Source organism: Balearica regulorum, chromosome 2, assembly GCF_011004875.1.
Source record: "Balearica regulorum gibbericeps isolate bBalReg1 chromosome 2, bBalReg1.pri, whole genome shotgun sequence".
NCBI classification, from domain to species: Eukaryota; Metazoa; Chordata; class Aves; order Gruiformes; family Gruidae; genus Balearica; species Balearica regulorum.
The window spans coordinates 94,341,907-94,369,847 of NC_046185.1; the positions used below are offsets into that span (position 1 = coordinate 94,341,907).

General features: G+C 40.7%; 1 protein-coding gene across 1 annotated transcript in view; it reads right to left on the reverse strand.

Moving 5' to 3' along the window:
- Nucleotides 1-25,930, reverse strand: part of ECI2 (enoyl-CoA delta isomerase 2) — a 34,076-nt gene extending 8,146 nt beyond the window's left edge. The window contains exons 1-6 of the mRNA XM_075744963.1: nt 25,774-25,930; nt 5,249-5,411; nt 3,871-3,969; nt 2,042-2,233; nt 1,136-1,205; nt 275-377 (exon numbers count right to left, since the gene is read on the reverse strand). Coding sequence (XP_075601078.1) covers nt 275-377; nt 1,136-1,205; nt 2,042-2,233; nt 3,871-3,969; nt 5,249-5,411; nt 25,774-25,835 — 689 coding nt within the window. The 5' untranslated portion in view covers nt 25,836-25,930. The remainder of the gene's footprint in view (nt 1-274; nt 378-1,135; nt 1,206-2,041; nt 2,234-3,870; nt 3,970-5,248; nt 5,412-25,773) is intronic.
- Between the last annotated feature and the right edge of the window lie 2,011 nt (nt 25,931-27,941).

The following is a 27,941-nucleotide window of genomic DNA, read 5'->3' on the forward strand; positions in this document are numbered from 1 at the left end:
TAAAACGGACTCTTTAGCATCACTGTAAAAAAAAAAATTAAAAAAATTTATAGTATTCATCACATTTCCTCACTTATTTCACACAATTAATACTACTTCTCCTACATTATATTTGTGTTTATGCACATGGTGAGCCCTTAGACACAGTCATCTCAACAGATGTATCGTAGCATAACTGGGTGGGTCCCTACTTGTTGTGTTTTCTAACCATGCCTGCAAATTATACTTTACCCATTACGGTAACTTATGCATATATGAAACCAAGATGTTCTACTTGAGTAATACTGCTCCATCTTTTGCCATCTTCTCCATTTCACTGGGTTGGACATTAGTAAAATTATTCAGATCATTTCCACTACTATAGTAGTCTCCATTTCCTGCAGAGAACACATATGAATAAATGCACCAATGGTTTCTGAGTAGGTAAGAGAAGCTTCCATTTATTACATTTACAAATGAATTTCATTCTAAGTGTCTAACATTATTAAGTAATTGGAGGGATTGTCTCAAAGTATACATACTACCTTAAAGGACATCTACAGTTTAAAAATAAGTTTTGATTGACAATTCACTGAAAACAATGGGCAAAAAGCCAAAGAATACTAAATTTGAAAGATTTGAAGGAGAAAAAAAATTTGTCTTTTTCTGTAACAGTGTCAGATGGAAAAAAACCCCAAACTATTTCTTTCCCTCCATACTTGGTCAGTTTTGGGTTTTTTTCCTGTCAATTCACATTCATTCACATAGTAAGATGTGAGAAACTTTTTTTTTTTTAACAGGAAAATGGAAAGTTGACTAAACCCATACCAATGAACTTCAAAAGCAGTAGTGAAGATGCTGTGGAGCAGATATGTCAGCTACTCAAAAGTAATAAGCCCTTGGGAGTATTCCAGGTCTATCTTCTCATCTCAGAAAGACGTTTTGATGTAAGAGCAAGCTTGCCAAAGAATTTGAAACACCACCCTGAAATAATTTTGCCAAAACACTTCGGAAAAATATTTGGTCTATACAAGAAGAAAGAATTTCCCCACTTATACAATTCTATCCTAGTCTAAATACAGGTAGATAAGCTCATGTCAGTACTGTACTTTGGCATAATATAACAAATTTAAGAGAGACATATGAAGTGTGGTACCAGTAATAACTGCTATAGTAGAATCATCTTTTCCAGCTTCTTCAAGTGCTTTGATAATTTCTCTGTACATCTGCATAAGAGGAAGATCAACAAAGTACAAATGTGATGCTGCAAAAGATCATAAAAAGGAGATTCACACTGATAACAAGGAACTTGAGAGACAGATTAACTACAGTCCTTTTAAGAGTGAAAAAAATTGCATCCACAGAAAATTAAGTATTACATGGGAGGCATTTCTGGCCATAAAGACACATACTTGCAATACGCAAGACTTCCAATGCAAATCTTAAGGAAAAAATAAGGTCCTTTGGAAAACAGACATTAACTGGAAGCAGCTGGTTTTAAAACCTGAGAAGTAAACAGTTTAAGTGGGCAAAATGATATATTAAAGAATTACCAGCAGTGGGGTGAAGTCCCTGTTCTGGTATCTTTGCAGTTGTGAAACGGGATAATATCGTTTCCAACAGGATGGACTTCCTCATGAAGATAGCTATGGGAACTAGACATACACACATGTGTGTATCTAGACACACACACAACAGCGCTGAGCCAAAAGTAGGCTGCACACATGCTTCGTTATATGTAAGGCTACAGTCAAATCTCGCATTCGCAAAACAGGCTAGTCTTCCTGCAGTTTGCCATTTTAATTTACTGCAGACCAGAATCCTGTAAGTTTGAAAGAAACCAAAAGACACAGAAAAGCACAATCTGTAAAATTTTAGCTGAATGATTTCATTTTTTACTGGACATTTATTGCTTAGGTTGTCATTGGAGTTGAGATACCGAGCCCTCATGAAATTCAGATCACCACACTTCAGTCAGTGCTGCTAAATCTGTAGTAATGATTCTTTAAAAGCTTACCCAGAAAAGAAAAAATCATTAATCCTCCTAAGTTAATTTCTTTACCTTATGGTTGATGGCATTTTTCTTATCAGGTCGGTTAAACATTATCTTTGTGATATTGTTTTTGGTGGTAACTAGTATTGTTTCATAGCCATCATGTGTGCTCTCTTCCGGGGAAGCATCTTTCTTCTGGTCAGCAGATTCTGCAGAGACCAGACTTGAGACAAGTTCAGTATATTGCTGTTTGGCATTATCCTGTAATGAAAGAAAAAAAGAAGAAAAAAAAAAAATCACACGAGATTATCAAAGGCTGAAATGGAAATCAGTTTGTTTTGCTATTCATAAAATGGGTCCCTGGGGCTGGGGTGACAACTGTGCTTCAAGACAAAAAAACCCCCACCCCTCAATTAGAAAGCATTCTAATTAGGATGAGAAGACGAACATGTATTTAAACACTGCAGACCATGTTTAAAGTCATCTGGAAAGCAGTAGCAATGGATCTGTAAAATAGAAGTGTGTAGATGCTGGGATGATGACACTTACTTTGTGGCAGAAGTGGCCCCATTCACACCTAGAATTACCAGAGACATCTTTGTTGTATTCCCAGCATTTACACATTTCTATGGATCCTTTGTTTCTGCTTTCCAGTTGGACATTTCTCCAACAAAATAAAAGCTTTATTGTTAGAACATGTGTTGCTGAAAATAAGCGTGCTGAAATGGGTCTATGGCATTTTAAAATTGCTTGAAGATGCTAGTTTCCATTTAGCACAAACATGATATGCAAAAGCTTAAAGAATCCTGCCTCCCTATTTACACAATAAGTAGCGATTTAAAAGAATTGTTAAGTTCTTCACTGTTATGACCTATTTTCTTGAAAGGATAATATACTTTGAACAATTCTATAATACATAATTTGTAGCACATGAAACTATCTATTCCCTCTCCACTATAACTTCAAGAGCAGACTCTTTTCCTTAAGTCTTTCTTGGCTATTCCTAAAAGCTGCAGAGCCATCTAAAAAAACCAAACCTCTCCCCCAACAAAAAAAAAAACCAAACCAAAAACCCAAAACACACCCCAAAAACCCCAAAGCAGCACAAGAATATATTATGTTCATGAAATTATGCATGCATGTTTTCTTTTAAAAGAAAAAAAATGCAAACAACCCCCCTCTGCATTAAGTAATATCTTTGACCTCAGAAACTATTCGTGAACAGCAGTGATAAAGCTGGTTTGTAAAGCTTAAGTTTCCTTCATTTAATAGTAGCTGAAGAAACTGTGATAGCTATATGCAATGTCAGATGTACTACAGTCTGCATAAAAAAAGAATGCTTATGTATCTTTGCATCTACGTTCTTCCTGCTCGCTTCAGCTGAAGTAAAGACTTCTCTAAAGGTTATGAAAGGTATTAAAGATGTCAAGATATACTGAGAAAGAATGAAGAAAGGCTCTCAATACACCACTTTTTTCTAGTCTTTTAGTGACATAAAAGACTTCTTAAAATGAGAAAGTTATCAACATGTTGGATTCACAAATTTGCTCTTTGTTGTAAGAACTGAGAAGCTCAATCCATCTTTCTTAAAGGGAAAAGCAGAACAGAATGTATTGTGAAAAATACTATTGTTATTGAAAGTCAACACATATGTAAAATATCTTACACTGGTACAAGCTCGTAGTAGTAATGTAGAACTAGGCTTAGGCAGGAAATAAACTCCAAACATTGAAGCAGTGAAATGGCTGTAGAATACAATGCAAAACATTTTGGTGTCTGAAGCAGAGTCGCTCAACTAGCATAGAATATGTTTAGACATCAGCCATACACTTACAGACCAGGCATTTCAAGGTAGAGTAATCTAGAAAGTATCTAAGTGAAATTATAGGTATTGTCACCTGAGACAAATTGCCAAGAGAATTCCATGCATCCCACTTGGCTTTCTTGACAAAGTCCAGCATACCTGGTTTTGGAGAATTGCAGGGACCTTCAGTAGCCTGAAAAGAAAGTGAAACAAAACTTATTTAAACCTTTTATTAAAGTTCAGATGCCTTCGTAGAAAAGATGACAACTTAGGAATATTTATGTGATCAGGATAGAGAATTCAACTCTGAGACAGAAGGAATACCTAGTCGTTGGGCAATATTCAGACAGTTCACATACCATGAAGTTTTCAGTGTCTGCTATTTCCTAATACCTAGTGCTGGGCTTTCAGAAGCACCTAACCAATACTAGACACTCGTTTCCAAAACGCCCATGCATGTCAAATTCTCCTATCTCAAAAATTGTGAAAGTTTTATACTTAAAAAGTTAAAGGCTTGTAAGCTGTGGGAACAGAGAAACCATTGCACAGGATCTATTAAGCTGGATCTTCAAAGCTGGCCCTACTACAAGCAAGGGCATTGGATCAGTTGAACCGCAAGAGTCCGAGCTATACTGAAGTATTCTATGATTAGTTTTCCTGAAGAAAAGTACACTATCGGAGAGAAATATTTCACGGGAGGTGGGAAAGAAAGAATACATTTATAAGCTCATTATTATTAATTAGTAAAACTACCTGGAACAGTCAACTGTCTAAGTTTTTATTTAAAGGAGGAATTGATTGCCTTCTTCAATACAAGAAGCCACAGACAGTACTGACCCTGCAGCCAATCTTGATCCACAAATACTTCCCCAAATACCAGTATAAACCCCACTAATGACTTGCAACTATTTCTACAAAGGTTTCCTTCCATGCTGTAGTAAAGAATAACCTTCACGCAAAGTGTAGAGGAACAGTTCCTTGAATTTAGGAAAAAAAAAAACCAACCCCAAAAACCAAAACCTACGACAACCACACAAAAAAAAAAGAAAGAAAAAAACTCCAGAGATCAACCTACAAATGTCAACATCATCACATTATAGGTTCAGTCTACTGACTGCAGATATAACAAATTCAAGAGGAAGAATATGGCATCCTCTTTTTTCCTAGGCATAAGCCATTTTCCAGAGCTACATCAATACATGCTATAATTATGGAAGGCATCACAATTGATGTAAATTGGCTCTATTTCTTTGAATAAAGCATGATTTATAAGATGAAACAGGTTTGGCTTCCCTCAGAATTCAGGCAGGGTTTGAGGGGCTGGCATTTCAAGAACATAATTTGAGCACTTGAAATGAAGAGCTTGTTAAGACACGATACATTTGAAAAACCCCTGTTTCAAGTAAATAGTTTACAGGTCCATCCCCTTGCACTGTAAATGCCCCTTACAAAACAAAGTCAGTCAAGCCTACCTGTTTAAACAAAGCATAGAGCTTCAACTTAGTTTCATTCCCAGGATCCTTTTTCAAAAGCTTCAGTTGTTCTTGAGCCTTTTCGAAGTCTTCCTGGCTGACTTGCATGGTGGCTGCAGTCATGTGCAGGTGAACTGCTGGAATGCAAACAGCTTGCGCTGGCCTGTTAGTAAGTGGGGAAAAAAAATCCCATTGCTTGGGTTTTGTGTAAGACTAGAGGAGAAACAAATATGCTACTTTTGAAAGACGTTTAAAGTAAACATAAAACATTAAGTATTTGTACTTGCACTGATTACAACAACAAGCAAGATGCTTAGAATTACAGGAAAGTTGCTTTAGAAGTTTGCTTTAGTTGCAACATAATAAACCTTTGGAGAATATGACATTATCTCTGTCTGGTAGGTAAAGTGCTAGATGACAAAGAAACTATGTAGTAATATACCAGATGATCATACATAGACCACTAAATGGCAGTAGTGGTAAACTAATGTTTTGCTGTTTCCAGAATAAATCAGAGCCCTCCAGGTTCTGTCAATGACAAACAAATAAGAAACACAAAGTGTTTTTATTAATGATTTAAATCTCTGTATGCAACATTAAAACCTTTATATGTCTATGAATTAAAACAATGCAGCCTGTCTGTTTTCTGTGATCTTTTCACGTTTGTGTGCTCCTATCTAGAAACACTTCAATTTGAAAGCCTGGTTCTCCAATTAGGGCAGCATAAGTGAAGGTTCATTTCAAAATGTACTTTGGAAAAGGACTGGCTGTAAAACAGCTGGTAGACAATGGAAAAAAAGAAGCGGTCAAAATATTCTAGAAGAAGAACTCTCCACCAGAAAAAAAGTTAATTCCATGCAAAAAAAAAATCCCCAAAACCCACCATGCCAAAACCCCAAACCTCATTCCAAAGAGCCAAACCTAAGTCAATCCTATCATGTTTTGTAAAAAAGCAGGTTTACTTCAACAGAGTAATCAAAACCCATGAAGTCTAATAATTTTGCCTTGTTTCAATAGGGCAAAAGCATGTTGTCTCAGCTTTCTATGTTTAAATTGCATTAAGTATTTTGGAAACGTTAGCAGTTTATGTATCAACATTCCTTCTCTATTTTGGCAAAAAAAGAATAAAACCCCCCCTACTCTCCCCATTCTATACTTACAGACACAGTTGTCATGTTAGAACATCATATAGGATAGATTTCATAACCAGTCCGATCTGAAAAATTACCTCAAATGCAGACTGATAGAATATTTAATCATTAATCTGTTAACATTTCAGTTACAGAACCATCATTTAAAAATCATACCTAACAGGAAAATTCTGCCTTTTTATATGCACATAATGAGAATTGTAGAGAAATTCTGCCTACTTTGAAAACATCCTCATTGCTCTTATTTCTTAAATAAAATTTATTTTCTGTTGCAAGCCTAAAATTTGCAGGCAGGAAGTGTGAAGAATGCCAACCATGTCCAATTAATTTTATTACTCTTTCATTTCATGCAGATAGAAGGTTTTAGCTGTCTTGTAAAAATGTTTGTAAGATCTAATGGGTTTATGTCCTACTACAGCCCTTCTGTATTAATAAAAATCTAAGTATTTTTGGGCTACCAAGTTTGAATGACAGAAACAAAAAGAATATTTTCTGTTATATAAACAATTTTTTTCAAAAAGAATTCCAGAATCTGCTTCAAAATCTCATGTTTGGAAAAAGAAATCTATCTGAACGATACTAAATGGAATAGGCTACCAAAAAAGGCTGCAGGAACAGAAAGTCTTCTTACATAGATTAGCTGTAGGCCTTTATTAACACACCAGGGCACCCAGACAGACGTGGGTTAACCGTCTGCCAGTTTAACTAACATTCAAACTGATGTGTTCAGAAGACTGTGCCAGAGTTTAACAAGTTTATCTCTTAACCAACTGGGAGGCTATTTAGCCAACTTGTGGGCTTCACCTCCAGCATCAATAAAAGCCCTTTGACAGGAAAAAGCGTACCTAAACGGATACAGATACAATTTTTTTTTAATGCTGAATTTCTGTGATTAGTCTGTCCTGGAGTCGCAGAACATGATGCTCGCTTTCAGATCCTATCCCCAAACATGTTTTTAAAGTCACATTTACAGGAATAAGAAAATCAGACTGCAGGAAGATGACTAGTGGTTTTGGGGGTTTTTTTCCTCCAATTTTGCTAGCCATCTTTGGAACTACTTAAATGCTGCTGTCGCCAAGATGATCTGTGTATCTGGTACACACTTTTTTGTCAGTCTAAGCAGTGACTATACTGAAGTGGATTCAATGTTTAAAAAGGGAGATTTGGGTTTGCAACATGATTGACAATCTAGACTTCACTCCGGCTTGGCTATGGTCAATATTATAAATAAGCTTTAAGAATCTCTTTTATATACAATTTGATAGTGACCATAAATTAACAAGAGCATAGCAACCGGTCTGAAGGTATGTATGCACATATATTCAGTGTTAAGGGGTTTTGGCATTTAGCAGGTCACAAGTCCTCTTCCTTATTAAGGATGCAAAGCGGACAAGTCAGAAGAGGATGAGAAAACAATTACGTGAATAGAAAAGGTCTGGCTGAGGAAAAGTAGAGTGATTTTTCATTGACACTCAGAGCTACTTTCCTTTGCTGTTTGGTTATATCCAGTTTTACTTCTTAGCTACAAAAATATTTGGGTAAAATATGTTCTCTATCCACTTCAAATATCCCATATTTCATTCTTTTCCTCCTTACCACTGCTTTCTAATAGGAGATTGTGCAACTCAGCTGTTTAATAAAGTCTAAAGTCTATAAGAAAAGACCTCTTTTCTTTAGCTCTTCCTTGCTGTTGTAGCTCAGTTCTCTGCAGGATATCTATGATTCACTCGTTTCTCTCTGCCTTGTGATCTCAGAGGACGTTTACTATGCATTAGTGATGATCACCAGTTCTCAATGTGCTAAGACTAAGCTGACTGCTACTATTTCTCTATTAAAATAACAAAGGATGAAAAGGCAAAGGAAAAATTAAGTTATTTTGCAATTTCTTCATCTTGGGCAGGGTATCTTCTTCAGAGAGATACACGAATAGCAGGAGCAGAGCTCCTTGACCCCAAGCAGATCATATAAAGACTGAGGAGATGACTTGCCACCTGTCAGCACACAGCACTGCTGTCTCTGGGACCACACACTGACACTGTGCCACAATCCCAAAGACGGAGGAGCAGGAGAGGCTGCTGTAGCCCACTCTGAAGAGGACTTATTCCCTCTATCTGGTGCTCCCTCACTGTGACATTGAATCCTAATTACTCCTTAACCAAGCAAATCCATGCCTCATTTTAGGGGCCTCACTAAAACCTCACAAGATTTTGCCAAAACCACACAAGGCAGGCAGAGAGCCTGAAATGTGACCTACAAAACACTGGTGTCAAACCTGCACTTGTTTCAATCCAAGCAGAAAAAGCAGCCTAGGAAGGCAATCAAACCCCCCCTCTGTATTTTCCCTTCTCACTTACTTGCTGCAACAAAGCTAAATGATTTCCTTTGCAAACCTTCCTCTCTTTACTGCCCTGCACCTTGCAGGCAATTAGCTGCCACAGCCCCACAGCTACAAATTACCTTTGCTGTACTGGCACCCATGGAAGAGCAGTGAGGGCCCTGCCCCCAGCTGGGTAAAAAAAGCCAACTCCTACCAGAGAGGGAGAAGCAGAGGAGTCAGGACCTGGCAGAGCACCCACAAAGTCCGCAACAAATACCTGTGCAGTCCTGCAAGATCATTCACTTGGTACTCACAAGTTGTACACTCTGAAAAAAGAAATAAATCCTGGGCATCACTGCCTAAACCTGAAACATCCAGGCTGACAATCATTTCATATTTATTCCCTTGCCTTGGACATCTCTTTGTTCCCATTCAGTCATTCTGGATATTTTGCAAGCCCATCCTATTCATTCTACCTGTTCAAACAAATATCTCTCTTCCTGATAAACATTCAAACACAAGGCTCTTAATTAAGATTTTTAAAGTCAATTACACTGAAAATAGTTTCTCGCTGTTTAGCAAAGACTGCAAAGCCTGTTAAAGACACTCCTTACAGTGTAGTTCTGTCACTTGCATAAGGACTTTTATAGAGTTTAAAAGTGTCAATGTTTTGTAAAATGTTAGCTGCTCACTTTCTAACTTTTAAAGCAACTTAGCAGCTTCCTCATTAAGATTAAACAGAAGCTAAAAGATGTCTTTTCATAGGAAACATCAGACATGCTCAGCAAAAGAAAGAGATGGATATACCTGAACTCCATCTTCCATTTACTTAATAAAGGTTTTCTTTTAAATGTTAGTAGATCCTGGGGGAATAAAGCACAGACAAAAGCAGTTAAAAAGCTGATGAGGATTAAAAGCAGTGGGTGGTGCTAGTAACACGTCGGTTTAGAACTCTTGACAGAATTGGAAAATGCTCATTTCACATTATTGTAACAAGCTTTAGAGATAAGGAAGAAAAAAGAATAGAAGTGTTATCAGGCAGAAATAAGCAGTACATTAAATAGTCACTCGGATGAATCCTGGAACATACGTTTAATAGATGTGGATATCTTTTGTACATTACATGTAATACTTCAGATAACGCATATGACATCTTTTCTTTGCCATGATCGCTATCTCAAGGTGCTGTGATCTTTTGCGCTGCTCTTTCCATACGCAGAACAGCGAGCAGCACGGTATTTCACACAGACCTGGTATTACAGCATCATAAAGTGGCAATATTTCTGCTCATGTTCTTTCCATCTTAAGAGAAAATTAAACAAAATACTGTTTTTCTGCTGCTGCTGCAGAAAGAGTTGTATGGGTTGGTTTGTTTTGGTTTTTTTAGTTAGGACACAAAGCAATCAATTCTCACAAACCTTAAGATGCCAAGTGTTTGGTTATAACCTAAAACAAGCTTCTGATTGTGTGCCCCTCAAGAGTCCCTTCAAAGACGAGACAGCACACGTTGCCCAGCCCACCATCGTTTCTGAGGCGCCAGCCAGAGCCTCAACTGTTCTACAAGCTTCAGAAGCCCAAAACTTATCCCAAACACTTCAAGGGGTCTGGCTCTGGCACCAGCAACCACTGCTTTGAGAGGCTGCTCCAAAGTCAAGCAGGGGAGCAAACAAATGAGACCTCCTCGCTCCCTGTCATCCTGCTGTTGGGACAGTCATGGGCCTTCCCTGGTGGGGTGACCGGGGTAGTCCTTGCCTGCTGGAGCCTGGCCATGGAGTATTCCCACTCCGAGCAGAGTCTCAGGCTTCAGTCCCCCGCTTTCAGCAGCATTCTTCCCATTTTGATCCTCCCTCAAAATTATCCTGATTTTTCTCCATGGAGGAGAAAAAAATCCTCCATGGATTTTTCTCCATGGAGGAGAAAAAAAGGGATGTGGAGAAGGAATAGCAACCTTTAATCATTAGTTCAGCTACATCAAGGGACGCAGGAGCGGAGCTGGTGGGAAAGGTTGCCACTGTTGGCAGTTGCAGCAACTGTTAGGAAATGAGGCATGTAAGGGGAACAGAAACCAGTATTTAAACTGTAACTCTGAGAAAAAAATAACTGGACCATCTGGAAAAAAATATTCAGCTGGAGACACTGACTTCTCTTATTTTTCCCTGTAAGATTTGATGTTAGAATCTCTAAAGAGAAGATTAAAAAAAGGAAAAAGAAAGGTTGATACCCAAATAATGACAACAAGCAAAGCATCAGCAGTGCCAGTATTAGCTTTCTCTGTAACTAGGAAAATAACGTAACTGTTTTCCACATTCACTTGCAGTATTTCCTGCATGCAACAAATTTAAAGTTGTACTTCACTTTATTTTGCTGAAGAAGGACTTATGTCTACACCATTAACACAGAAATCATTACGAATTTTAATCTGCAGGTTGCCCAAATTACCATTCATCATGCCATTGGTTATATACTACCGAATCCAAACAGATATTTACCTACACAATGATGTAACATTAAGGATTCATAAATTTTCACATAGTCCAAGCACTTACACAGCAATGTAAGAGCCTTGCCCATAGACCTGAAGGTGGAAGAGACTAATGTAAAATTTCTACCATATCTCTCAGTCCTCCAGTTATTCTCTTCATACAAGCTACCTAGAGCTGAGCTGGGAAAAGAAGAGGCATCTGACAGTGCTAAAGCAAACTGAGCAGCCTGTGGCATGTTTGGAGCAATCATTCCTCCTTTCCTGCTGGAAGGAAGAAGAAGTGGTATGTGGGGGGTGGATAGTGCATACAGAAATTCTGGGCAGAGGTTCTTCTGGCTGTAAAAGCAAAGCAACCTTCTCGTTCTTCATGTCATCCTGTTACAGGTTTCTCCAAAAGAACTTGGATCATTTGACTATACACACCATTTCTTGTCATAATACACTTTTCAGGTTGTTTCTTCTCACTGCCCCTCCCCCCCCCACTTATTTTGATTCTCATGAGCATCTATCAAATGAATATGATGTCTGTTACAATATCTTGTCAGAGTTCTAGGTGGAAAGCAGTATCCCTGTAAGTTGTACAAACAGACTTTGTTACAAATAGGAGTTGTGTAGAAGGCAGTGACAGTGTCATACTAAAGAAACTTCAGCTTCACAGTTCTTACACTAATAAAGTCAAATTACTTCAGCTGTTAATTTCTAGTCATGGCCTTTCAAATTTCTTCTCTTATAGTGGGAAATGTGGAGTAACCATATTTGACACATGAACTTTGTGACTTCTGTCATCTTTAAAAAGCCTGCATCTGCTTCTAACCATCCCATGTGAAAACTTTCACTTCCCCTCATTTGTATGCACCTCTTTCAAGATCCTCTGCCATTAATTAAAACTAAAACAGTTCAGAACATGGGCAGATGAAATTCAGTCTTCATTCAGAAGATGGAGAGGCAGAGACTGTCTCTAACAATTCTGGCCTGTTCAAATTTCAGTAACTGGTACATTTTCTAATATCTAGCAACTACAAATGGAGGAAACAGTTAAAATACTTGAGTTGCTCCTTCGAGTCAAAACCAAAACCCCACACTTTTCATGACAGCAACCTTTACACCAAGTCAACTAACTTGCTGTAACTACTGCATGGAAAGCAGTCTGTACTTTCCCCACAGAAGTTCACAGGCTCACGCTGTCAAGCCCTGCATTACTATCACCTGCTAACATGCACCATGGCAGTAGGTTAGTAGCAATTCAAGTTAGTGGGTCACAGTAGGTTAACACTAGCTTAGCAGCCAGAGTAATTTTATTTCTTCATGCAGCAAGAACCAATGCACACATCTGTTTGGTAAAGCACCGCTACTGTTCACCAAGCTCCTGCAGAGATCTATCGGAACAAGCGCATCACCTCTTAGATCAGAAAGCAGTAACCTAAGAAAGTCTTATCAGAACCAAGGTTATTCTCTAGAAATCAATACATTTGGTTCACTTGGTGAAATACAAAGTTTTATTAACCATGGTGATAACATGGAGGTGTTGATGACTCAGTAGATAGAAATGCAGTTTTCCTATAAAACATAAGAAAATAACTATCCCTCCCGGTTCTACCAACACAGTCCCTGGCAGTACCCCATTGTAGTGTAGCTAGCATGGAGTAACTAAGATGTATTGCTATCAGGTAATAGGAATGCTTCTCTTGTTCTGGTATTTCCAATACATCTAGCTAGCAGAAAAGATCAGTGCAAATACTCTATAACCAATTCACTTACTGCTGCTTTAATAAACAGAAATGAAAGTCAAATTATTTCCTCCTTTACATTAGAACATTTTAATAGTTGTTCTAAACACAAGTTTGGTGTACAAATCCTTATCAGCTTTTACTATTTTACACTCCTACACTGTTTTGACATATAAAACCCAGAAGATAATGATGTGTCTGTTGGCAAATTGAAGTGCTGAATCACTGTTGTTTACTGTAAGTGGCTCAGCTGTGCCTGATAGGGTGGTTGGTTGTTTTTGGTTTGTTTTTTTTTTTTTTGTTTGTTTTTTTTTTTTTATTAAAGAATAACTAAGAATCAAAGATCTAGATTACCATTCACTGAGATCTGAAATGGTCTGCTCTTTGTGCTCTATACAGGCACAGTTAATATTCTTTCATCACAGCTGCTGGGAGGGAAACTGGGATCATCTCCTGAAATCTCTACAAGTGCTCTCTCTTTCCAGCAGACTTCAGTTAACTGAACATGAGAGCATTTCCTGTACATCCCCAGTCCATGTAAGACATCTCTACAAGCAGAAGATTTACAGACATCCTCTGAAACACATTCAAAAGTTATAAACATGAATGTTAGCAGAAAAATACACAGCTGTGATACTCATACATGTGACATTTGCTGTGAATCACTCAAAGTTTATTGTACTATTTGAAGAGCAACAAACTCAAATAGGTTCTTTATATAGCCTTATCCTTTATATAGCAAGGTGACTTTAACAAAACAGATATGAACAAATATTCAAAGTAATTTTGCTGCTAATGGAGAAAGAAAAAATTTTTATTTTGTTTCCAGGGAATGAATCAATCTATATGACAATAACAAAGCAGTATTTGTCAATGCATTATCCTGTACAAATCCAGAATTCTTTCAGATAATTTAGAATTAAACAAATCAGGTCTAAACACAAAGTAGCACACTAGTAGCACACTGCTCTTGGTTTTGGCACTATTTCCAGCTCCTATAACCAAACTTACAGGTGCCCTGTAAAGACTCAGGCCAATTTACTCATAAAAATCTGATGGCGATTTGGGGTTAGAGCTAAATTTCTAACACACATGCAAGACCTGCAAATACATTTCTGTCACAGCAGAATTTACATCTGCTCTATGAATAGAATCATAGAATGGTTAAGGTTGGAAGGGACCTCAAAGATCATCTAGTTCCAACCCCCCTGCTGCGGTCAGGGACACCCTCCACTAGACCAGGTTGCCCAAAGCCCCATCCAGCCTGGCCTTCAACACTTCCAGGGAGGGGGCATCCACAACCTCTCTGGGCAACCTGTTCCAGTGCCTCACTGCCCTCACAGTAAAGAATTTCTTTCTAACATCTAATCTAAATCGACCCTCCTTCAGCTTGAATCCATTACCCCTTGTCCTGTCACTACACTCCCTGATAAACAGTCCCTCACCAGCTTTCCTGTAGGCCCCTTCAGGTACTGGTAAGCTGCAATTAGATCTCCCCAGAGCCGCCTTTTCTCCAGGCTGAACAATCCCAACTCTCCCAGCCTGTCCTCATAGCAGAGGTGCTCCAGCCCTCTGATCAACTTCGTGGCCCTCCTCTGGACACGCTCTAACAGCTCCATGTCTCTCCTGTACTGGGCCCCCCAGAGCTGGACGCAGTACTCCAGGTGGGGTCTCACAAGAGCAGAGTAGAGGGGGAGAATCACCTCCATCGACCTGCTGGTCACACCTCTTTTGATGCAGCCCAGGACACGGTTGGCTTTCTGGGCTGCAAGTGCTCGTGTTGAGCTTCTTATCAACCAACATCCCCAAGTCCTTCTCCTCAGGGCTGCTTTCAATCCATTCCCCGCCCAGCCTATAGTCGTGCTTGGGATTGCGCCGACCCATGTGCAAGACCTTGCACTTGGCCTTCTTGAACTTCATGTGGTTCACACAGGGCCACCTCTCCAGCCTGTCAAGGTCCCTCTGGATGGCATCCCTTCCCTCCAGCGTGTTGACCACCCACACAGCTTGGTGTCGTAGCAAACTTGCTGAGGGTGCACTCAATCCCACTATCCATGTCGCCGACAAAGATGTTGAACAGTGCTGGTCCCAGTACCAACCCCTGAGGAACACCACTTGTCACCATTTTCTCTTTAGATAACCTCAGTAATGTATCTTTCTCTTATCAGAGAAAGAGATAAGCTTAAGATGTGACACACTACTAAGCCTTGTGTACAAAATAAAGCACTGAGAATGTTTGTTACTTTTAGAAATGAAAGTTACACACATTCCAAGAGACTTCAAGTCACATCTTACTAAAATACTGTAAAAAGCTTAAATCATAGCATTTAGAAGGCTGCAACCAGAGCAGCAGCTCATAAGACACAGGTCAGAGGCTCATGCTGGATTGTGGCAGTTATTAGTGGGGATGCAACATGGAGAGAGACATATTGGCTTCTGCTATCATTGTAGAGATTATGAAGAACTATTGGTCTGGGAAAGTGGCTGACAACCCAAATAACTTCCCCAGAATAAAAGTGTGTTTCATCTGACATCTTATTTACAATTAAGAAAAACACCACTAATCCAGGAAGATTATTTTGTTTCAGGAACAGGCTTGCTATACTGATCGTTTGAAGCAGAAAGCATTTTACAAGCACATTTATCATGGTACAAAATGATAGCATGTTTGAAATAATAATTTTACTCCATTTTAATGGTTGGCTTCTAAGGACCAAATTACTTAAGAATTATTGTGCATTCTACAAATTATGTACCTCTTATACCATATTATCTGAATAAATATTATCAGAGCACCTTACTACAAAAACAGTAGCTACTTTTTGGAGGGCCAAAGAGTCAGCAAAGAATCCATACAACACAATTAATCTAATCCTCAATAAATCATTTTTATTCCCAACTAAAAATGGAATCCGCTTTATTCAGCACTGTTGAGGCCACATCTGGATTACTGTGTCCATTCCTGAGCTCCTGTGTTGGGTTTGTGTGGCAAGGTTTTGGTAGCGGGGGTGTTACAGGGGTGGCTTCTGTGTCTGATAGAGCCAATGCCAGCCGGCTCCAAGATGGACCCACCGCTGGCCAAGGCCAAGCCAATCAGCGCCTCTGTGATAACATATTTAAGAAAGAGAAAAACAGTTAGGGAGAGATTTTGCAGCCAGAGAGAGGAGTGAGAAGATGTAAGAAACTCTGCAGACACCCCGGTCAGTGCAGAAGGAGGGGCAGGAGGTGCTCCAGGTGCCGGAGCAGAGATCCCCCTGCAGCCCGTGGTGAAGACCACGGTGAAGCAGGCTGTCCCCCTGCAGCCCATGGAGGGAGGATGAGGGGGTGTAGAGATTCCACCTGCAGCCCGTGGAGGACCCCACGCTGGAGCAGGTGGAGGCACCTGAAGGAGGCCTTTGACCCCATGGGAAGCCCACGCTGGAGCAAGCTCCTGGCAGGACCTGTGGACCCGTGGAGAGAGGAGCCCATGCCAGAGCAGGTTTGCTGACAGGACTTGTGACCCCATAGGGGACCCCACACTGGAGCAGTTTGCTCCTGAAGGTCTGCACCCCGTGGGAGAGACCCACGCTGGAGCAGTTCATGAAGGACTGTAGCCCATGGGAGAGACCCACGTTGGAGAAGTTTGTGAAGGACTGTCTCCCGTGAGAGGGACCCCACGCTGGAGCAGGGGAACGATGAGAGGAGTCCTCCCCCTGATTATGAAGAAGCAGCAGAAACAACGTGTGATCAACTGACCATAACCCCCATTCCCCGTCCCCCTGTGCCGCTGGGGGGGGGTGGAGGTTGAAGCCAGGAGTGAAGTTGAGCTCGGGAAGATGGGAGGGGTAGGGGGAAGCATTTGAAGATTTGATTTTATTTCTCATTCCTCTACTCTGTTTTGCTTGGTAATAAGTTAGATTAATTCTCTCTCTAAGTTCAGTCTGTTTTGCTCGTGATGATAATTGGTGAATGATCTCTCCCTGTCCTTATCTCGACCCATAAGCTTTTCGTTGTACTTTTTCTCCCCTGTCTAGAGAAGGAGGGGAGTGATAGAGTGGCTGTGGTGGGCACCTGGCCCTCATCCAGGGTCAACCCACCACAGCTCCTCAGTAGGAGAGACACACAGACATACTGGAAAGAGTCCAGCAAAGGGCCACGAAGATGATTAGAGGACTGGAACATCTTACATACGAAGAGAGGCTGAGAGAGCTGGGACTGTTCAACCTAGAGAAGCACAGGCACAGAGGTATCTTATTAATGCATACAAATATCCAAAGGCAGGGGTCTTTCCAGTGGTGCCCAGTGACAGGATCAGAGGCAATGGGCACAATCTGAAACACAGGACGTTCCTCCTGAACATGAGGAAACACTTTCTTACTGTGAGGGTGATGGAGCACTGGCACAGGTTGCCCAGGGAGCTAGTAGAGTCTCCATCCTTAGAGATATTATAAAGTTGTCCAGACATGGTCCTGGGCAACCAGCTCTAGGTGGCCCTGCTTCAGCAAGGAGGTTGGACCAGATGACCTGCAGACATTCCTTCCTACCTCAACCAGTTTGTGTTTTTGTGAAAAACATACACATTTAACCTGCTAGCTATATTGAAGCAGTACACAAGCAGCCCACTAACATTAACAGTCCATCTCTAAAGTAGACTTTGACGCTATAGCTCTTCTAGCCTTCATGTGAAAGCCTTCAGAGTCTGTTTCAGGGGAGCAATTGGAATGATCTGTTCTAGGACACTCAGAAAATAGGAAAATTACATTTACTATTGAACTGTAACTGTTTAAATTCTCAGCTGGCAGGGTCACTCTGTAAGTCAATCTACACTCAAGGACAAAACCAGAACTGAGATGAATGTACACATCCAGTCTTTGTAGCCAGGAAGTCCACTCAAAGATCAATCTGCAGGATCACGACAGAAAAAAAAAAATCCCCCGAACTACTGACTGCCTAAATTAGTAAAGATCTTTCACAGACCAAAGTACACTATGAGCTCCTTGAAACCATAACACATGCTAAAAGCAAAGTTCCCCCCCTGCCATGGCTCAGACAATCACAGACCAGGCTGGGATGAAAGACAGGTGTGCATGCTCTCTGCCACAAGGAACAAGGTTCATCTATAAGGTACTCTAGCTATGGACAAAATATGTGAAATATCAAGAATTACATCAGGATCCACAAGGAACAACTTTTTGTATGGCTTCCTTCTTCAACCTAACCTTATTTTTGGCAGAGCAATAAGATTACTGGGGAAAAAGAAAAAAAAAAGCAGGAGGAAAGGAAAGAAGAGAGAAGAGAAAAAAACCCTTTCCCTCTGAGGAGTCAGATGCCAACAGAAGACAACACTCCTGTAAGCAGGTTAAAAGGCCTCTACCATATTCAGATAGGAGGAAGTTTTTCAGGGTGGGTTTTTTTAAATTTGTTTGGGTTTAACTGTGGTTTTGCACTAACACAGTCAAAAACCTACTATGAACTATGTGGTCAGATAGCACTGAGGGCAAAGTTGTGTTTACTTGTTTCTAAACAAGCAGTGATAATTTCTATTTAATCTTCAATTAAAATAGACTTCATTCACTGACTGGATCACAGAAGTTTCCACCTGAAGTACTCCACATTATCAGGAAAAAAAATGTAGCTTTCATACAGACAAAACAATAATATAACAAAACATTATACAAGTTTTCTCTGGATTTCAGCACAAGTAAAATCTGTCAACCTACTGAATTTACTGCTATTTAGTGCTGTTATCCTTTCTGTACATATTTAGATCAACCTGAAAAATCAGTAGCTTATGAATAAAATAACGAAGTTATTAGCTCACCAATAATGCTTATAGTCTCCCCTCCATGGCTGACTAACCTGCATTAGTTAACATTGCTCATGTTAAAAGCACTAACTGATAAAATACTATTCTCACAATTGTAAGAGTGATTTTTTCCTTTAATATATTTTCTTAGATATTGCTTTCAGTGATAAAATACTACCACCAAGATAATTTAAAAACCAGGATGTTGGCAAATTATCAAGTTAATCACTGCCAGACCTCTCCAAAGCCAAACAAATAGCACCACTTATTCAGTGACTTAAAGCCTGAGTTTTGAAGGAAGAAAGAAGTCTTAACGAGAATCAATTCCAAGAAAGCTTTTGCTTCCTCTTTTCTGGTGGAGCATCTAGTACTGAATTACTCGGCAATGGTTCCATTTCTCTGTGAAATAAAGGACAGTTTAACACGACCTTTAAAATCTTAGCTCAGTTTTTGCTGGAGTTTACTGATTACAGTCTAAATTTTATTATAACGAACTTCCAGGGAACCTGAAAAATGCTCGTTGTAATCAGTGGGCTCATCACAATAGAAAGGCTCAATCATTTACTACATCAGAATAATGAAGAAACATCCAATCTGAAATGAATATCAATATATAATAGTTTTAGATTATTTCACATTGATCAACATTTAAATTATTCTTTTAAAATAGAACAGTCAGGAAATAGGAAAAAAATCACAAATATTCTTATGCTGAATACAACAAAGTGGAAAAAAGGAGACTCACATAACTGGTTCAGTCTTCTGTGTGTGTTCACTCTAACAAGGATAACCACCAGTGAAACCTCTGGGGTCTACTTTGGCATTGCTATAAATGGAGGTTATTTGTAAACAAGGATCATTACAGTGAATTAAACCAGCATCTCAAGCCCAGGTAGAATGTCATGTTTTGCACGATGAATTTTGAATTCCTGACATTCAAGTGTTTTTCATTTCTTCATACCTCCAATGTTCCAAAAATTTTGCTAGAAATAAACTAAATTCCATCCTAATGAGGACTGCGATGCAAGAATGAAGTTTCGCTGGCTTGCTCTCTTCACTAGATTGCAGTTGCTGACAGAACTAATTTGCACAGAGGGAAAAGTACAAGGGAAGAGAAAAACAAGTAGCTTGTTAGAGCAACACTATTCAAAGACAGTATTTTCTACCCTAGCAAAAGCTCAAAATTAACTCCTAGCACCATATTAAATTTTAAAAAAAAACCACAACCAAAACCAAAAAACCACACCCCAAACGTCTGAAAATGAGTTTGCATTCTCCTTGAGAAAATCGTAATTAACTTCTGATGGGGAAAGAAATCTTAAAAAGCAAGGCAGAAAGAAACTGTGATTTCTCATGTCAAGTGGGAGCTACTTGAGAGCCCACTTTGGAGAGAACGGCTGTTCAAGCCTAGAAAAATTCAACGACAAAAAGTGTAGTTAACTACCACTTTATCTGCATTCACATTATCAGATTCTTTTGAACTCGGCAGCAAAGCTGCTACAGAACCACCTAGTGATCACTGACTTAGACAAAGCTGCCAAGGTCAGGCTGACTTCAATGAACAGCTGCTTCAAAGCAAATTAACTACAACAGAAAGCTGTGTTCCAAGCCAATCCATCTTCAAGACTTCCAGACACCTTGGCTTGATATTAGCTGTGAACTGTCAAATCCAGCTCAACTACAAAGTTAGTGAGCTTGCTGCTCCAGATTTTGTTATGTTGATTTTAACTGCACTATGTATTTCTGTTCAAAATAGTTTAAGAGGGTGCTTAAATAAAGACATACATCTATTAAGATAGTTTTCTTGACAACTGTTCAATCATTTCACCATTACCTTTTGTCTTTTAAGTCGTATCAGCAAACCAGCATGTGCAAACAAGATATCATAACTCGTGCAATTAATATTAGTATTTGCAGAAAAAGCTTCCCATTAACAGATTAAATTGTTCATTTTCCATTGACTAGTTAGGCTCAACATTCAAAAGACAGAGTTTACCCTAATGGCTATGTTTCAGAATCCTAACCCTTAAAGAGCAATTCAAGATTCATCGGTGGTATGAAGACCCTTTTTCTGCAAGACTCTGAAAGTTACCTTACAGTCACAATGTTAGGGGAAGCTGATTTTACTAGTATTTTGCAAAAAGTTACTGCAAAAGTCAAATTGGGGAAGGTTTCAAGAAAGGAAAGAAAGTTTTGTTTGCCTTTTTTTTTTTTTTAAATAGAGATAAAAACAAAATTATTACTACTTAAAAGGTAAGGGAACTATGACGAGCTCTCTAAACTTTTTATTGACCTGCACCATGACAGAAAAGACTAAGCTTGGGGGGGGGGGGGAGGAAATAAGAGATGTTGTTTAAAATCAAGGTAGTTATGTGCTCTGCTTGCTTTTCTGGTGGTCAGGCAAGGATCTGTGGTCCACAGTTAGTCAAAGGTTGGGCAAGACAATTTGTCTCACGAACATCAACTAGAACTAGAGGCCTGACCTACTAAAGGGAAGTTTGAAAAGATAAGCAGTTACCTAGAGGAGGAGAAGCAGAGTACTCAAGATGTACAGAATCTAGTATAAGCCAAGGAGAGATGATAAACAAATCTGTCACAGAAAAAAATGTTGGCTGGCTGATAGGATATAGCAAACAGCTGAGCAAGGCAAGCTAGTACAGCCTGAGATACAGCACCAAGAGGCATGACTTAAGAGACTGGGAAACCAAAACACAAGACCCCATGTAAGACAGCAACAGGGAGTAAAAAGCATACTCCACAGGGCCTCCCTGGGGTAGGATCTGTGGATAAAACACAGCCTTGCACATGGACACATTTCCTATGTCAATGTGCCAAGATGCATTCCCACCCACCTGCTAGTGGGTGGGAAAGTTGGTGGGCAGATGTTTCAGGAGGTTGCAGGACACCTGCTGCCTATGCCATGTTGAGATCAGTAAAGAAACCATATCCACCTCAGGCAAGACCTAACATCTGGGCAAAAGTTTCAGGCATAAAAGCAGCTTCTACTGCCAGCACTAGAGGTTTTGGTATAGACCCACAGAAGACTCAGGAGTGTTAGCAAACAAGTTTTTTAGCATAATACTTGAGAGCAACACTACAAAAATCCAGTCCTCCTTGTAAAAGGGGATTGGATTGGGGGTGACAGTGGACAGTAGGAAAGAGAAGGAAAGCAGCTGCTGCAATACAGAAATAGGGCCTGGCAGTAGGGAAGTGTGAGAAGTGCTGAGACAATAGTGTCCCTTTTGCTCAGCCAGCGTAAGATTATCAGAACAAAGCTACTAAAACTTGCATGTCTGTATCCAACCACAGCTATCTGAATAGGATTGACAGAAAGGACTAGACATTTCCCACTACAGGTATACAAGGCAGACTCCTCCTGAGGCTGATGAGCTCCTTGTGGCCAAACCTGGGAAAAAGAAACAGGACAGAAGAAAGGATACCACCAAACTTACTGGTCATCTCAAGGATGATAGTAGCCTTAAAGAGGTTTTCGACAAGGCTTACGTGCACTCTGCATGTGCTGACATCTGCAATTATCTTCAAGTGCAGGAAACTTTATTGCATATATGTAGCAGTGGAAGACTGTATTTCCATCCTCCTCACATATTAAAAACAAGCAAACAAAACCCCACGACACAGTTTACAGACCATTAGCAGCAATAAAGAAGTATCTTCAGGGAATGACCTGGAATACTGAGCCTGTTCTCACTGAAAGAGGCCCCAGAGCACAGCCATTCGATGAAGCCAGAAATAATCTCTCAGCTGCAAGAGATCATTCTTCCTCCACCCTCAATGGAGGAGTTTCCTCATAACACACACAGTTCCAGGGCAAAGACAAACACCCTGGCCTTCTCCCAGGACCTTACATCTGACTGGCTTAGTGGGAGGGAAGGCAAAAAAGAGCCATAAGGTCTGCAGTTAGAAGCAGGAAAAGGAGGAGATGCAAGGGTTATGATGTCCTGCTTTGCCATAAATTTATCAAGGGGCCCTTGACATAATGACCAAAGAATGCAGCTGCACTACCAAGTAAAGGATAAGCAATTCAGGGAGCAGGTTCAATTAATTCCCAGACAGAAACAGAGAAGGGCTGCAGAGACTGAAGAAGGACTGCTGCACATTGTGCTGGGACTTAACAGCACCTGAGCTCTTGCCATGTGGGTGGGCTGTAAACATGCAGATGATGCAGGGAAGCCCAGAAGAGATTTGGGACACTGCTCAAGAGCTAGGATGGAAGTGAGCTCGAACCCTTAAGACTACTACAGTATCTGCTTTTCAGCTTGGGAGGCAGCAAAGACAGATTTACTGTAAGCAGGAAGTATTCCAGGCACAGGCAAAGACCAACAAGGCCACAGCTTAAGAGAAAATTAACCGTTTTCATTCCACTTTAAAGACCAGCATTTAACAGCACTCCTCTGAAAAAGACTCATCAGAGCTGCTGAGAAATAAAAGAGTAGCTCGTGGAAAAGCTGATCTTTGGCAAGATCTGACCTTCTTTAAAGTTGCTGAGATAACGGTACCAACTAGGAAGCTACGGTGCTACTATGCTACTGTCTTAGTTTGGAACAGGAGAGTGCTTTTCGAGCAAGTCTCTAAGTTGATGCGAACTCCATTCCTCTGGTTTGTGCTGCAGAGCTGTCTTGGCACAGAGGAGTTAGATCCCTTCTAGATTACATAAAATCGGAAGATGTCCTCCAGCCGCTGACAGGCATTTGGTGCTGGGATCATTCTACAACCAGGCTGAAAGAAACACCCAAAACAAAGACAGCGTAAATCTAGGTTTCCCAGCAGCAAACATTCTGCTCCCAGGGGACTGACCTGCTGCAAACACAGATACGGCCTGCCTCATAGCAGCGCAGTTGTGGGGCCTCCAATCTCAAACAGCTAAATGCAAAGACTGTTGAATGGCTACAGCCCCCTCTTCTGAATGCGCATTTGTGTCAGTGTTGTTCCTCCTCAGACAAATTCAAACTTGGAAAAATTACATATTGTGACAGGGTAGGACAAGAAGTGCACACATGGGAGAAGTGCCCGTGAAGTCGCAAATCCATGTCTGAAAGGATTAGGAATGTCCTGCTTAGGAAAAAAAAACAGCAAACAAAAAAAAAATCAAAACAAAACCTAAAACAACAAAGTAAGAGGAATTCTTGCATTTTGTCCTTATATTTTTATGAGCCTTCCTCTCACAGTGCTCCAAGGATATGCCTCTTTTTTTTTTTTTTTTAGTTTAGACTGAAAAAAAAAGCTTCCTAAATTCACTGGTGCAGCAAGGCTGCCAGTCTTTGATATAATTCTGCTAGTATACTGCTGATATAGAAAATAAAGCCCACGTGTCTGGTGTTCCACCATTGGAAAAATTGCACTATTTTCCTGTATTGTATCTAATTATATACTAAAAACATTAACCCATTATTAATATTTATTTATGACCTTATATCACATACAGAATCTTGCGGTTTCAAATACATCTGACTCCACTAGCCTAATCATGTCCAGCAGGCAAGTCTTTTACATGTTTTCCAATTTAGAATAGCTTTCCGTCCCTCTCATTCTAACAGCTTAGCTATATTAAATTAACACTATTTATCTGTAGACAGTTTGCCTAGAGAGCTGTATTTTTGAAAGGAGGGTAGAAGTCATGCTGATCACAAAATTCGCGTTCTCTTTGTTTCTCCCTGTATCTTAAGATGTTCACGTACATACTTCAAATAATTTCTCACAAAGCTTTCAGAGAAAAATATTACAATTTAATGCATAAATTACTATGGTTTTCTGGTCAAGATGCACTCATACCTAATGGAGATACTTGGATACTTGAGCGAAAGCATTTTAGTTATGAAAGTGTGCATTATAACAGTTGAATTTGCATATGGTTAACAGTCAGAGTATTACAGGTCTTTAATCTACTGGTATGATGATGACCGTTTCACTATTCTACTTAAGAACTTGCTTACCAAGTATATGCAACACACCAAATGCTTACTTTTGTTGGAGTATTTATTAAGCTATTTTCGATAGGAAGAAGAAATTCCTCAAATGGACATACAAATGGATTCTTATTCATACACGAGCAATTTTACCATGGAATTTCCAATTTAACCATTTTCAATGAAAATGTCAATCCCGCAATTCTATTTGCAAGTCAAGCCATCCTTTCTGCTTCCCACAGCCCAACTAACGCTGAAGATGCACAGTGCACACTACTGCACACAACATTTGGAAACAGCTTAAAAGCAGTATGTAATAAAGGCACACCACAGGAGATATTGTATCACTATTTGAAAAGGCAGAATACTCTTAGCAAGAAGCCTTAACTAGCTGGACACGCAATTAAGCTTGTTTTTGTGGGACTGATGAGGAGGAAAAAAAAATGAAGAAAAAACAGAATCACACATTCTTCTCCATATTTCAGTACGGTTTCAGATGCCTTACTCCCAGCCTAACCAACAATTTATTTGGTGTTTAAACATTTGCCTCAGGAGACAGAAACATGAGGGTGTAGGCCCTGACTGAGGAAGGCATCAAACACAAGTTTCCCTCTACCCCTGTGTGTTCAATCACTAAAAAAGCGAACGGTACGGCTGGAAGGGTCCCTCTCCTAAGCGGAAAGTGATCTCCCTCGTCTTAGGGTGAAAGCAATGCCTCGCCCTACGCATTACCCACGTACCTATGGGCCATACAGAGAAAGCTAACCCAGTTCAGCAAGCGGCACAGGTAGGAGGGCACCTGGTTTCCACACCAGACCCCGGCAGGAGACAGATAGGGCTGCGCCGGCCTGAGGCAACGGCCGGTCCTCCTGCCGTCCCACGGCACTCACACCCCCGGCCCCACCGCTGCCTGCCCCCAGCCTCCCCCTGCTCCCCCGACCTCTGTGAGGGGGCTCCACCGGGCAGCCCTGGAGGAGCAGGGCGGCGGGAGGAGGGGGAAGGCCGCTCAGGGCCCGCTGCCGGCCACTCATCCCGGGAGCGAGACAGGGAGGCAGCGGCTCGCAGAGCAGTCCGTCCCCGGGGCAGGACGGCACCAGAGCCCGCGGCCACAGGACGGTGCGCGGACGATCGGAGCTCACCTTGTTTCCCGGAGCGCCCGCCAGCACACCCTCCGGACCAAGGTCAGGGCTCGGGCTGCCATAACAGGGGGGGAGTCAGGGCAGGAGCAGGAGACGGCAAACTCCGCCCCGCCGGAGTCGCCGCCACACCCTCGGCTGAGGGGATAGAAACCGCCCACTCCTTCCCCGGGGAGGGCACCGCCTCCAGCGCCGTGGGGAGGCTAGGCTGCGGCTTCGCCGGAAGCCGCTGGGGGGCAGCGGTGGGGCTTAGGGCGGGCTTGGTGGGGGGCCCCGCGGCGGCGTTGCGGGCCTGCGCCGGCGGAGAGGCCGGGCGGGCAGCGCGCCCAGCGGTGTGGCAGGGCTCTGCAGCCGTACCCTAGAAAATGCATTGCGGGCGCAGAACCGAAGCAGGCTTCCGTGTGAAACCTGACTGGCAGCCAAAGTCGCTAGAGCGGTCTGTGGAAAACGAAGGGATGTAAAACCAGAAGCCCTCCATGGGCAAAAGTCAATGGACTTGTCTCAGCCCCCCAAAAGCGCCTTGTAGCATATATCACGTTATTATTCAGGGCCATTACTTGCATTATCTTTCTATTTTTGCATGCTAGGTACCTCTTAAAATTGTTTGCGTCCTTGTTTTTCCACACGAGTCACCTGACTGAGGTGGTGTTTTTCCACACCTGCTGAACAGCCTCATGTCTCTACCTCGGGGTTGGCACCGGGCAGAGGTGGGATAAACGCTAGCGTCTGCCCCATCTAACTTAAAAGATGTTGCTATTTATAGCTAAGCTTTTGCTCTTTCAGCTTCAGGTCCTGATGATATATTTAATTTTTTCCTTGCTGACATTATCTGCTCTATGAAAGACGTTTTTGTGTTTGGTTGGGTGCTGGGATGATCATCACAACTCGAATACCCAGCTCTGTCAGTCTCCTTTCAACATACATCTAATAAAATCACCTTTTAGTCCTGTTTTTTTCTTTTTTTTCCTCTTCCCAAAAGTAAATGCAATTAAGACACTGAGTTCCCTCTCAAGGATAAACATTTGAAAGCTGTTAATGAACTGTGGGGTTCTCCTTTCTTAAATGGTTATAGTTTTCCAAAAGTGTAGACAACTGATAGAGACTAGGAATTAGGATGGCACTTTTTTTTCATCATGCTGTCAAGGTTGTGATGTATGACCCCAGTCCAATCACACTTTTGCCTTGGATTTCAAGTACGAGTGTTGTTCTTTGAACTTGATACACCTTGAATTTTACTTGTGATTACAGATCCAAAAACCTAGTGTTTCTCAACTTCAGACACAACCTTTACTGGTTTGCAACTCTAGCTGACCTACTTAAAATAGGTATTTATTTGTGTTTTAGTGTCTCAGTGGCAACAACCTTCTCTGCTACAGGGGGCTGTGAGGTGAAAATTCACGTTTCTAGAAGACTTTGAAAACACCTTCCCAAAGGTGTTGTAGTAAATGCTATTGTTGATCTATATCCTTACTTAGCCCTAATCAAGCAAAACTCATGCCTTTTAAGTAAGAACTTTGTTAGAGACAGTATTTTGCATGCATAAAACCAAACTATGGGCTAAATTTTGCTCTGACAGATAGGAATGAGGCTTTCTGTGAATAAGAAAGAGAATTTGGGTCTAAACTGCTAGCATTTGTTTTGTGAAATAATTACACTGTTTTTACTGAAAGCTTATGCACACAACAGTTTTAGTCTTGTAGTCTGAAAAGGCTAGAAAAAATCATTACAGAAATGTAATGTAATGAACATCAATTGAAAGTTTACTGTAGTACTATTGTTAGCACTAATGTAATGAATCTAGAGAAGACTCCCTAGAGAACTCATTTGGTAAGTTGCTTAGATTTATTGTTTGACAAACAAGTCCCTAATGACAATGCCCTCTCTAGCATTTTATTGTTAATGGTAAGATGAAGGATTTTTCCTGACTGCATTTTTATCCTTGTGTAAAAGTCTCATATTCTTTCCTTTAGTTCAGAGTAGTACAGCTTTACATTTTGTGCTCCTGTGTAGAAGCTACATGAGGAGGAAAAAAAAAAAAAAAGCACTTCTGAATTCTCTTTGCCTTTAAATTATTACCCTCTTGAAAACATAAGAGCCTTTATATATTTGCTTAGTTGAAGATAACTAACAGTACTGAGAGAGACCCATTAGACCCAGCTAACCCACTTCAA